Source organism: Mastigoproctus giganteus, chromosome 12, assembly GCF_048544385.1.
Source record: "Mastigoproctus giganteus isolate SK-2022 chromosome 12, ASM4854438v1, whole genome shotgun sequence".
NCBI lineage: Eukaryota > Metazoa > Arthropoda > Arachnida > Uropygi > Thelyphonidae > Mastigoproctus > Mastigoproctus giganteus.
Genome location: NC_143586.1, coordinates 95,413,021 through 95,426,531, shown reverse-complemented (window position 1 = coordinate 95,426,531; position 13,511 = coordinate 95,413,021). Strand labels below are relative to the sequence as shown.

General features: G+C 36.4%; 1 protein-coding gene across 1 annotated transcript in view; it reads left to right on the top strand.

The window, feature by feature from the left end:
• The window catches only part of LOC150077286 (liprin-alpha-1-like), a 1,048,988-nt gene that overhangs the window by 339,483 nt on the left and 695,994 nt on the right, over positions 1-13,511 (top strand). The window contains exon 2 of the mRNA XM_090386159.1: positions 4,459-4,560. Coding sequence (XP_090242285.1) covers positions 4,459-4,560 — 102 coding nt within the window. The remainder of the gene's footprint in view (positions 1-4,458; positions 4,561-13,511) is intronic.

Here is a 13,511-nt window from a genome sequence, read left to right as displayed (position 1 = left end):
GACCACAGGAGGCATTGAATGGAGCCTGTTGGGAATGGTGTGAGGTGTTTTACCAAGATCATAAATACATGAGCTGGAAGAAAAATGGGATGCTAGCAGGTCAGCTTTATCCTTGGCTGAAGTGACAACAGAACCATCTAGTTTGGACAGAGGTGGGAGCAGAGATGGGAAAAAGTTGCGGCCAATAGCTTTGGCAAGAGACCAGAATTCTCGGCTACCATTAGGGCAAGAAGCAAGTTTTCTACTCTTAGCCTGTTCAAACTCTAGTTTGGACTGATTAATAACTGCTTTACAATTGTTGCGAGCTTTGGTGTAGGCAGAAAATGAAACTGAAGAATTAGAAACAAGCCAATTACGATATACAACATTCTTCTCTTGAACAGCCTTAGCACATTTATTGGAAAACCAAGGTTTAGATAAGGGACAAGATTTTAAAGTGGGGTGTCGGATAAAGGATTCCATTCCTGCGAGAATAATTTCACTGACACGATCTGAGCAAACATTGACATCAGAAGTTTTGAAACAGTAATCCGACCAAGGAAAAGAAGAAAAGAAGTCTCGCAGGTCATCCCATTTTGCATTCTTGTAATGCCAAACAACACGAGGTTGGGAATAGCCATGAGATAAAGGTTCCATTGGAGAAGAGACAATCACTAAGTTGTGATCTGAAGTGCCTAAAGGACCTCTCACTTCGACTGTGTACTTAGAAGGGTTGTTTGTGAGAAAAAGATCAAGCGTATTGGCTGTATGATTAGGATTGTCCGGTATTCTTGTAGGTAAATGAACAGTCTGTGCTAGGTCATTAGTAATTGGAAAAGCCTCAGCATCTCGACCTGCTGGGTCGGTGTGGCTAGAAAACGGAAGCCAGCTGGAGTTGTGAACATTAAAATCTCCAAGGAAAATTACCTCACTGTTAGGAAAGTTGGACTGGAGAAAGACAAGTTGCAAAGAGAGGAAGTCAAAGAGCTCCAAGTGATTAGTGGAGTTGGGAGAACAGTAGAGACAACAGATGAATTTGACACAGTGAGGTAGAGAGATTTTAAGCCAGAGAAGATCAAAGAGAGGAGATTCCAAATTGCCAAGTCTCTGACAGGGAATATCAGAATGGACATATGCACAAGTACCACCTTTGAGGCGAAAGGAGTCATACAGCGAATAATTTGGGCATCTGAGATGAGCAGTAGTTGAATCAACCAATAACTGAGATTCTGTCAGAAAAAGTACATGGGGTTTGGCAGACTGCAAGTGGAAATGGACATCGTTGAGATTAGAATTAAGACCACGTATATTTGTGAAATGAATTAGGAAGTCCTTCCTCAAATTCATTTCCTCAAAACTGTAGACCAATTTCCCTAACTAGCTGGTTATGTAAAACTTTGGGGAAAAAAATGGTGCACCATTGACTCACATGGTACTTTAAATCCCAAAACATTATCATTAATAATCAGTTTAGCTTTCAGAAGAATAGATCTTTCTTAGACCTCATGGTAAAAGTTGAATCAAATTTAAGAAATGCATTCAACAGAAATCAACATCTCATCATGGTATGACTTGATATAGAGAAAGCTTTTGATACCACATGATGCTATGCTTTGATACCACATGAGCAGTGGTGTATTTGGGCCGGAATGACGTTCTGTTACTTTTTTCTAAATGTTATAATAGAAAATCATTAAATTATACACCTAATATTATGAAACAATGGCATAATCAAAAGGGAGGGAGAAATATCTATTTTACCCATTGCTACTAAAAATATATATTAATAGTAATCTTTAAAATTAATAGATTTCTTTAAAAATTTATTTAAAAACAAAAATATAAATTTCGCAATGAAACTTGAATGTTTTTTACTAAAGTACAATGTGTTAGATAAAGAGATCCAACGAATGAGATATACTCTGATGTGTGCAAACGCTGCATTTTGATTCACCAAGAGCTGAATACTAGAACTGGTTGTTCTGTGAACCGTGAGTCTGAAGTCTGATTCAATTACTGTACATTCGATGGGGTGTTATCATATAGTCTTCTGGAGAACGGGCATTCCAGTACTATTTTTTTTAGCAATACACCTCTGCACATGAGGTACCCTGAGAGGCCATTTATCGTATTTAATCCAAAACTTCATTTGACACAGGTCCTTGCAAGTTTGATACCGACAGATTCTGTCTTAAACTTAGGTACAAGAAGAAGGAATCCACAAGGATCTGTTCCTAGTGCCACTTTATTCGTAATACAAATAAACAGTATTACAAACAACATTCCAAACACTGTTGGAACGTTGTTTGGAATTTTGTTTGTAGTAACATTCCAAATACTGTTGACTTATATCTTTCTGATGACCTTACCATATCCTGTCTTTCCCAGAATGTGCACTACATTGAGAGGGCATCCCCTTGTACAAAGCCTTTAAGCAGAAGCCCATGAACCTTCACTACAGCTTAGATGGCAGAACTTGTTATTGCACTATGCCATCAAGTTAAACTATCATCTATCATACAAATAGAGACTTCTGTTTTCATCTTACTGGGAAAACATATACCACGAATGAACCAACTTTCCAACATCCGTCTAAAAGATTTACTGTTAAGCCAAGAGGTTATTTATGACAACATAGCTACTATGAGTACCTAGAGCATTCCACCATGGATTATAGTTCAACCCACACATGACCTGTGTTTTCAATCCCTTGGGAAAACAAATCTACTGAAAAAAAAACTACCAGCGTCTACATGCAGCATACAAAGTCCAGTATGCACATTAGCATTAGTAGAGGTATACGATGCAAGAAAGCGAGCTTATGCAGCATCAGCCAAAAAAAAAACTTCCCATTTCACCCCTCCATTTGTTTCAAATGCCCGTCCAGCTCAGCCTTAAATTTATTTAGGCTATCGACTTTCACAACAAAAGATGGAAGTCTGTTCCACCAATCAACTACCCGCTGGCACAACTGTCTTTCCTCAGTTTGAACCGATGTCCCCTCAAGTTCTTAATCTGAGCAAGCGGAAGAATCCCATCAGCATTCAGCTTGCTCAACCCATTCAAGGCCTTATACACCTCAATCAGATCACTTCACAGGTGCCTACTCTCTAGGTGCTGCAATTTGCAGAACTTAAGTCTTTCTTTTTAAGAGCACCCCTTTGTTCCCCTCACCAATCTTGTTGCTAGGTGTGGCCTGACCATTGCTTCGTACAGTGAGATAATCACCTCCCTGTCCCTGCTAGCAAAATTCCTATATATCATTGACAAGATTCCATGAACTGCCCTGGCAGCCCGTCTGCACTACAATCAAGATAAAACTCTTAAATTCGGATGGGTCAAAAACAGACTTGTGTAGGAGCCACAATTCTTTTTGAAGATAATACCCTCATCCAACAACTCCCAAAAGAATGCAGTATTTTTACTGCCAAATTATAAGCCATTTTGATGGCTGTAAACCAAATTAAACATAAACAGATAGCAAACTACATAAGACTCCCTTATCTCTGTTATTGCCTTGCAGAATGCTAATACCACAGCATTCTGCAAGGTAATAACCAGTAAATTGAACCATTTCAACAACAGATCCAATATTGACTATCAAAGCTATTACAAATAAATCATGATATCAGATTCTGCTGAATACCAGGCCACACAGGAATTGGAAACAGAAGAGCAGAGAAAGCAGCAAGAGAAGCCGCCACCTCTGATTATGTGTTTTGCTCAATACAATATACAGTCCATAATCCACCAAAGTAGTACAAAACAATGGCAACAACACTGACAAGATCAGACTAACAACAAACTTTGGGTAATTAAACCGTTCAACCATGGCTTACTAGCTTCCGGTCCAACAGATGTGAAGAAGTGAATCCTGCATAATTGTGAATCGGACATAGACATACAACTCATTCTTATCTACTCAGATCTAAAGACCCTCCTCATTGCCAAAATGGTCTAGTTCTGCTAACTTACGTCATTTCATGGTGAACTGTCCAAGATTTAATAGAGAACGTCTATGAGCGTTTCAAACAGTAATGAATCCCCAGAACAACCTAATGCTTAAAACGTTTTAGATGACTGGCCAAATATTAATGACAGTTTCTTTTTCCTTAAGTTAATTGGATACTTCCAAATCATATAAAATTAATAGTATTCCATTTATGGATAAGCTACATGATTATAAAGCACAATGTTGGCTTTCTTCTAAACCACATTAAGAAAAGTGAAAAGTGTTGAATACAGAACTCTCTTAACCTAGGCTAGGCACATTATAGCGTAATCTGCTCTCACACCAATATCTCTTAAACGACAGCAACAACACAATAAGTGGCGTGCACTGTATTTGTTTTTCACTGTTTTAAATTTTCTTTTATTTATTTCTTATATCAATGAATTTTAACCAGTTTTTATGAATAGTAGAGTAAGAACTCCATCATATGAAATATTTTTTTTTCATTGCCCTCTCCTCTTTTGCAGGAATTTGCCACATTAACTAAGGAACTGAACCAAGCAAGGGAACAATTATTGGAGAGAGAAGAAGAAATTCAGGAACTGAAGGCAGAAAGAAATAACACACGGGTAAGAGTTTTAAAATCTGTTAAACCAGGGAAAGGCAAATTGTAGATCAACTGGTCAATGACTAAGCATATTTTGGTTGAATGCAGAAATGAAAATACCCTAATATAATTTTCTGGAGAATACAAATTCCAAAAATCTCATTAATTGTTTGCTCGATTTAGGTTTTTAATTTAATAAAATTTTTATGCATCTACCTAATATGTTTTTGTATATTAAAAAAATATATATATTTATTATATAATATAATTTTCTACAGTCATCTTATTTTGTAAAGTAAAGTAGTTAATATAATGGAAAATGTTTCCAGCCCCCTTTTTAAACTCTGTTGTCAGTGCTCATTTTTAATTCTAGTACAGTACTACTGTTTAAAAAAAACATAAATAATAAATAAATTTTACTTGTAATAGGATAAATTATACTTATTGCCCCCACCCACCCACACACACACACATTACTTCTCAACAATATACATATTACAATGGGATATCTACCAAAAGTTTAGACTGCTCGGCTTGACCATACATTTTTATGAAATGCGTAAATTATAATTAATGTATATGACATGCATAGTAACTCACCTGAAACATTTCTCCACCTTTCCTACCAAAAGAAACAAAAGTTATTGAATGGGAAATATAAAGTAAAAAAGGTTTTCATTTGATTATAAACACTTAGAGAGTGTGGTGTTTTGTAATATTTTTCTATGTATTTAAGCTACCAAATTTCTAAATAGTAATTTTCTGCAAAAATGGCTGTCACCAGTTTAGAAAGGTTTGAGTTTGAATGGATACTAGTAGTGAAGCTAGAAGCTTATTGAGCCCTTGTCCTTTTGAGTTATACAGTCTCGGGTGGAATTTTAGGTTTCTGTCGAAGCTTTTGTAATGCAAATATACTGGTCCTAGAGCAGTGCAACAGACATGAAGCATTAATGCCTCGTCTGTTTTTTGATTCCTTGGCAAAAATCAAAAAACATTCAACCCAAGTACTGCTTTCAGCTCCTGCAATTAAAATTGGGTTTGGAGTTTTTGATTTCTGCTAACCAGACAACAGCTGCTTTGGCAATTGTTATCTGGCTACCTCCAGGAATAAATTTTTGCCCAGTGAAAAATATCCTTTTTCTCTAATGAATTTTGTTTTGTTTTAGAACCCAGTATACAAATTGGATGGAAAATGGCTATGTTATATTGCGTTGATCGTTTATATTTGAATTTGTTTTTGCTTCACAGGAACTTTGATTCTGTTGTGTGTGTGGGGGGGGGGGAAAGAGAGAGAGTTTGCAAGGGTCTTCCCCAAAAGTAATGATTCTGAATAGTAGTTATTATGACTGCAAAGTAATCTGCCACTGCCAGCATAGTTTTATAAGAGCAAATATTCCCCTGTCATTAACCCATTAGCGCCTGGCTTACTCATATGGGAACGCTAATTCAAAATGTTATTATTTTGAAACTGTCACAATCCCATGACATATTTCTCTATATTGTTTATCTATAATTATCAGGAAATGATTCATATTATTCTATTATGATTCATATTATTCATATATACTGCCGTCAGTGCCAGATGTCATCAGTACCAATCTTGTAACCATTGCAAGAGCTGATTTATTTTTTTAGCGACTCACGGAAGTTATCATCAAATTTTGGCGAAGGTAAAGAAAGCCAACACGAGAACGACGAGAAACGTCGGATAGCTTATGCGGAAAATTAGTTTCCCAATATGGCACTCTATCCCTGCTCACTCAGTAAACAGACGATAAGTGTTATCAGTCTGGAGAACGATATACTGATGTGCTGATTAGTACCCGAACACAACACAACACACGATAACATCGGTTTACAATCACTCAGAAGCACTAATGGTAACTTGCCCCAATGAACGCTTTCCATAATTGTTAAAAAAGGTCAGGTTACCTCCACTTGAATCTCATGGGAGCTTGAACCCCTCCTGAAGTGGAAGGGATAACCTAACCTTTTTTCTTTAGAATCAGTGATATTTAGAGATACATTCATTAAAAAAAAAAAAAAATTGACTGTTTTTATTTTCTTGTTCAATAATATGCCCTAATGGTGAAAAAAGGTCAGGTTACCTCCATTTGAATTGCATGGGAGCTGAACCCCTCCAGAAATGGAGGGGATAACCTAACCTTTTTTCTTTAGAATCATGGGTGGTTAGTGCATAAACTGTTTATAAACAAAATATAAATTTTTTATTACTATACTTTTATTTTTCAAGATATTTGTGCGGATACACAAGTATCATAACGTCAATCAACACCTCAATAGCTATTCACTATATATAAAGAATCTTTCTTTCTTTTTTTTTTCCTGTTATTTCCTAACCTACCATTTAAGGTCAGATTACGAAAAATAAAGAAACCTTTTCCTTTTTTCGTAACCAAACCTAAATCAACAATATAGTAAAAACACTCATGAACTCCAAAAATTTGCTTTTAATAATGAGAAAAAAAACATTATGAAGAACATAAAAATGAACAGAACGAAACTTTTATTAATTTAGTTTTCATCAAAAAATCAATCAATGTTTTATTTTCCTTACAAATTTCTTCCACCTTTAAAAGATTCATTGCTACTATTACCTGGTTACCATTCATCACAAAATTATTATACACTGTTCTTTACTCATAAATACACATTATAATGCCAACGAATGACTACACAGTAGCTTGTCATCTGTCGCGCCCACCACCAATCATTTCATTGTTTGCCACGCCTACCTGTCAATCAATATATCCTTCTGGATTTCGACTCCAGACCAATAACACCTACCGCCTGTTTACCGAGCGAGCAGCGCTAGAGTCCAGCATTGGGAAACTAATTTTCTGTGTAAGTTATCCGACCGTTCTCATGTTGGCTTTCTTTACTTTAGCCCAAATTTTTTTTAATACGGTATTTTTTAATTCTTTGTTTTATAATCACATTTAGAGACACAATATATGCTGTAAGTAAGAACAAAATTTCATTTATTACATTTTTTCTAGTTTTTTTTTTGTTTATACCTTACCGTCCTCAAGCGGGGACGTTAGACGTTACCGTATACAAGTTTTATTTTTGTTTATAGTGAATCATAAACCGGGAGATAATGGAACCGAAGATTTTTTATGGCAAGAAGAAATACAGCAGACTTGAGGAAGCTATTGAAGACATTGCAAGTCAAGAATCTAATACTAATGAGGTTTTTGAAATATGCATATTACCTCCAAACTTGGAGATTGTGAGGTGTTCGATGAAGATGCGTTACGAGACCTTAATTCATTTCCAAAAGAAATTCGTGGTTCTTTCGAAATGTCATTTGAAAATACCAATGAAGAAGATGTTTTACCCTTGGAAGAAGATGATGTTTCAGAAGATATAAGTGGTAGTGATTCAACAATATATCTTGATTTCGAAAAAACAAAATGGCTGAAGAGACATCCAGAATATGCACCTTTCGGAACAAATGAACTTTGTCTTACAAGAGAGTTAGATGTTGTGAAAAATGACTTAAAAGATTTGGCCCCACCCAAAATATTTGAAAAACGTTTTAGTGATGAAATCGTAGACTATATATGTGAACAAATGAAAATATAAGCTTGACAAAAAAAAAAAAAAAACAGTAATGAATTTACTATTTCCAACAAAGAAATGAGAAGTTTTATTGCAATATTGCTTTTGACAGGATATCACAACCTTCCTCAAGAAAGAATCTATTGGTCTCTGGATAAGGACTTGGGTGTCCCATGCATTTATAATGCCATGTCAAGAGATCGATATCTAGAAATAAAGATATTTGTACATCTGGCCAATAATGTTTAAATTTAAATTGTCAAAATCAAATGTACAAAGTTAGGCCAATAATGAATATGCTCATAAAACAATTTCGCCAGTGGGTTTTTTTTTTCATGAGGATCTGTTAATGGTGAAGTATTTTGGACATAATGCAGCCAAACAATATATCAAGGGGAAACCAGTCAGGTTTGGTTACAAAATTTGGAAGTAGTTCTTCTGGGTATTGCTACACTTTTGACATCTACTGCGCAAAACCAACTAAAGAAGCCAAAATGTGAAGAGTATACCTGTAGGTTCAAGAGTGGTTATTGATTTATTGGAACATGTGCCAGATCCATAAAACCAAGCAGCTTTCTTCGACAGTTATTTTACAACATACTCACTGATGATATTTCTGAAAAAGAAGAAAATAAGAGTTACAGGAACTGTGAGGGACAATCGAGTTCAACACTATTATCACATCTAAAGAAATTAAAAAAATGAAAAGAGGAACATACATTGTTATATTTTTACCAATTATGATTTTATTGAACCATTACAATATGTAAAATGTTGGTCAAAAACTGCAAAAGCTAATGTCAATGTAGAACAACCTGCATCACTTGCATCATACAATAGTGGAATAGGTGGTGTTGATACCCATGACCAATGTATATCTTTGTACAGGATAACCATAAGAGGCAAGAAATGGTGGTGGATCCTGTTTACATACATTTTAGAAATGCATGGAAGTTGCACCAAATGACAGCAGAGATAAAAATGAATCAATTAGATTTTCGTTTGAACATCATATGAAATTATTTGAAAGATGCAGCATCAACAAGAAGCAAAAAGCTGGAAGTTCCATGAAAATTAGTGAAGGCCATCACTTTCCAGAAAAACTTGATAGACAATTAAAATGTTGTTTTTGTCATATGAAAGCTAGGTCATGTAACAATTGTCAGAAATCAATGTGCATTGAAAAATACTGCTTATCTAATTATGGGGAGGGGGAAGTCAGTTCTGGAATCATTTCATTGGAATGATCATCATATATTTATAATTTTAACTTTCAAGGTGTTAGTGCTCGGATGAATTTTTGATTTTTTACCAAACTTAATTATCTTTCAGAAGTATTTACTGGAAAGCCTACTGAGACTTGCAGGACAATTGTAAAGTCTCAGAGGTAGGTAGCTAGGTAGATGATATACATATATTTATACTAAAAAAAAGGTGACGTTTCACTGCATCAATCTATTAAGAATAGAACTTTAATGAGGTTATCATTAGATTCTGGGATGAGCTCCTTGAACTGGAGAACCACTAAATTCTCCCCAATCTATATGAGTGAGCTAATGAGGTGATGGGCACTATTGACCAGTGAGCTTGACTTCTGCAACAGTAACATAATTTTTACTGTTGACTTCTGCAACAGTAAAAATTATGTTAATCTATGATTAAAGACATAATAAGGACCACCTTGAGCAGAATAGAAAGAGTAATTAAAAATGAACCCAAAAGTTCAGAGCCTTGGTTAAAAGTTATAATAATTTATTATATGTAATTTATTCCAAGGTCTTCTGTAAATTTCAATAACTTTACAAAATGTTTGAATTACTACAAATGACCTAAAACTAATACTGCTAATCATTATTAAAAGATGTGCCGTGGAGAAAATCTCAAGGAAATTGAGGCCATGCCTACCTTGTTATTGCATATTGACAGCGTGACCCCAGTGTCAATATCAATACAAGTGTAGAAATGGATTTCCATTAGTGCATGTCAAACAGCAAAGTTGACACACACACACACACACACACACACACACACACACACACACACACACACACACACACACACACACACACACACACACACACACAAAATATTATAATAAATCATATTTCATACTTATCAGGGAATCAATCCTACTGTTCCCGTGATAAAAGTGTGAAAAGTGTTGGTCCCGCTTCAGAGAAAAAATTTGTCTGCATACTTTTTAGTCACAATGTGTGTCAATGTAAAGTGAGTCCTTTCTAATCTGTAGCATCAGTTGAGGCATGTGATGCAAGAAAGCAAGCTTATACAGAATCAGCCAAAAAAACCCTACCTTCCCATTTAACCCATCTGGTTACTCCAAATGTTTGTCTAGTTTAGCCTTAAATTTATTTAAGCTATCAACTTCCACAACAACAGATGGAGTCTGTTCCAGCAAACAACTACCCATTGGCTAAAGACAAACTTTCGCATATCTGTTCTAAAACTGTCTTTCTTATGCCCCTGAGGGGGCACAGGAAAGAGAGTTTGAACATGTGCCCTTGAAGGTTCTTAGTCTGAGCAAGCGGAAGTATCCTGTCAGCATTGAGCCTGCTTAAACCATTCAAGGCCTTATACACCTCAGTCAGTTCACCTCAAAGGTGCTTAGTCTCCAGATGTTGCAACTAGCAGAACTTAAGCCTCTCTTGTAAGAGAACCTCTTTGTTCCTCACACCAATCTTGTTGACCTTCTCTGTACTCATTCTAACAACTCTACATCCTTTCTAAAATGAGTCCTCAGACCTGTATGCAGTACTCAAGGTGTGGCCTGCCCATTTCATTATACAAGGGGATAAGCACCTTCTTATCTCTGCTAGCAAAATTCCTATATATCATTGACAAGACTCCATAACCTGTTCTGGCAGCCTGTCTGCACTGCTCAGAGAACTTCATATCTGACTGCACAATTACTCCCAGGTCTTTTTCATTCTCCACCTCCCTGAGTATAGTACCACAGAGTTGGTATGTTTCTCTTGGGTTACTGCTACCCATATACAACACTTTGCATTTGTCAATGTTAAATTTCAGTTTTCACTGTAGGTGCAAGTATCCCCTCATATTAATTTCTTCGAGGACATTTACACCACACCTCACCTCAAACTCTGTTCTAAAACTGTCTTTCTTATGCCCCTGAGGGGGCACAGGAAAGAGAGTTTGAACATGTGCCCTTGAAGGTTCTTAGTCTGAGCAAGCGGAAGTATCCTGTCAGCACCCATCAGAACGCTGAGTTGGCACCTAATTTCTTCACAGTCTCTGCACCTAGTGCACACAAAGGCATCCTCCTTGGCTAGATCATGTCCTGTTCTAGACAGGTCTACAAGCATTTCATATTTCGTGCATTGTTTTAGACTGTGATGCATGGGAGAATCACTCCCTTTGTTTCTCCCCTGAGCCACAGCAATCTGGCTATTCTGTGAACGCTGCTTTGCTGCCCTAGTCGTGGTCATGATTCCATTTAAGTATAATTTAATTAACAATGAAATTTAATAAGATTAATATATTTTATTGATAATAATATACTAATCTAACAGATTTCTAATATACTGCTATGTATTTTGCTATCTAGTTTTACGTTAAACCTTATGGTATTCCGTATTGTATAACAATGGCGGCAAGTTACGAAAGTAAAATCCATGGCTACTGAGTATTAACTTTCAAAATCGCTATCTAAATTAAAAATAAACCACAGAGCTTGGCTAGAACTATAAAGCTACTTATAGAAAATAATTTAATGTAACAATTAAGTCAATAAAACAACTAAATATAAATGAAAACTTAGCGTTTTCCAGAGCTCCATCTGAAGTAAGTGGAATGACTCTAAATAGTTACATTAAGGACAAAACGAACTGTTAATATTGTAACAGTGGCACGGCAATGAGGCAGACTATCATGATGGAAATTGTAAGGTGTGGGTGGACCGATTAATGAGAACTCTGCAACTACGAAATTGATTCCATATTTATACATATAATTTGTATATGCACCCAAAGAAGAGGAACAGAAACTGTATATGATAGATTGTGTATATTAGTTAAGGTGATGTTAATATAAGGTGGGAGGGGGAATTAAGCATTGGAAATATACAAAAAGGAAAATTAACCATTAAAGAAAGGGTTGATAGAGGCCCAACCTATAGGCAAATGTTGCTTACAAACCCCATGAGATTCTAGGGAAATTGTGTAACATTACATTGATGGGAATATTTTGCCGCTCCCAAGGTAGGGAAATTATGTAACTTCTGAAAAATAACAAATTTTTATTGGGGGTCAGAACAATTAATGAGAATTAAGATAACCTTAGAGCTAACCAAATATCTGGCTAATTAAAGGTATATGACTTCTATAAGAAAATTCCATATGAAACAGATTATGTGCTATGTTAGAAATTACTTGATTGAATTATTTCATGTATAGTTGTCACTATACAAATGTTACTTGCATACATGATATGTTTTGTATTGTGTAAAGTGTTTTCGGGTCAAACTGCACCAGGGTTTCTCCCCTCTCTGTGTAGTATACATTGTCGTGTGATACAGTACACTGTAAAGGCCAGAGATTTAAAAGTGTATAGATATTGTGATGTGATGTTTTGTACCGTTGTTCATCTGGCCTTTTATCTTTTGGACCCCTAATGGAATCCACCGTTGCCCACACTTGGCCCTGTGGAGGCAGACCAGGTACACCCAGTATAGTTATATTTACTCTGGCAGGTCCTGCCACCTAATTTCCTGAGATTTCAGTGGCTAAGACCTAAAAAAAAAAAAAAAAAAAAAGTTACTGTAATTTATGCAGAAAGGGGATAGGCCGAATGGTAATAGAGTTGTTGCATGGTTGACTTAAGTTTTTGAATGTGGGTTTGGAATAATTTTGATTTCATTAGATGCAGTTGCAAAGTTAGAGAGAGGGTGGAGAGACTGAAGACTGGGGGGGGGGATAAGACAGAGGTGGGGTCAGTAGAGAAGGCGACCCCGGATGGTCAGTGGGGCATGCCCATGTTCCACCAGATGGAAGAAAATGGGGTGGCAAGGAGGGTAGGAGACAATAGACTTCTCCCCCCCACCCAGGAAGTAGGAAGAAAGTACCGTGCAAGAGTGCACTGGTATGTGGAGGCCAATGGCCTTGGTAGCAGGCTGCAGCAATAGTCATGTCCGGTGAGTTTGTCTCAGAGGTCATAGCTGCTTGTGTCAGGTTCAGGAGATGTGTAGAGTCAAGTCTGACTTGGTGATCACTGGTGTCTTCCTCTGCAGAGGGATCTTGAGACAGGTGAGCAATGGACTGTGTCAGTTCTGTGTACGGTCCTGTGTTCTGTTGCAAAAGGTCCTTAGTGTGGTTAGCTCAATCTTTCCATTTGAATGTTTCTGTTTAATTAGGT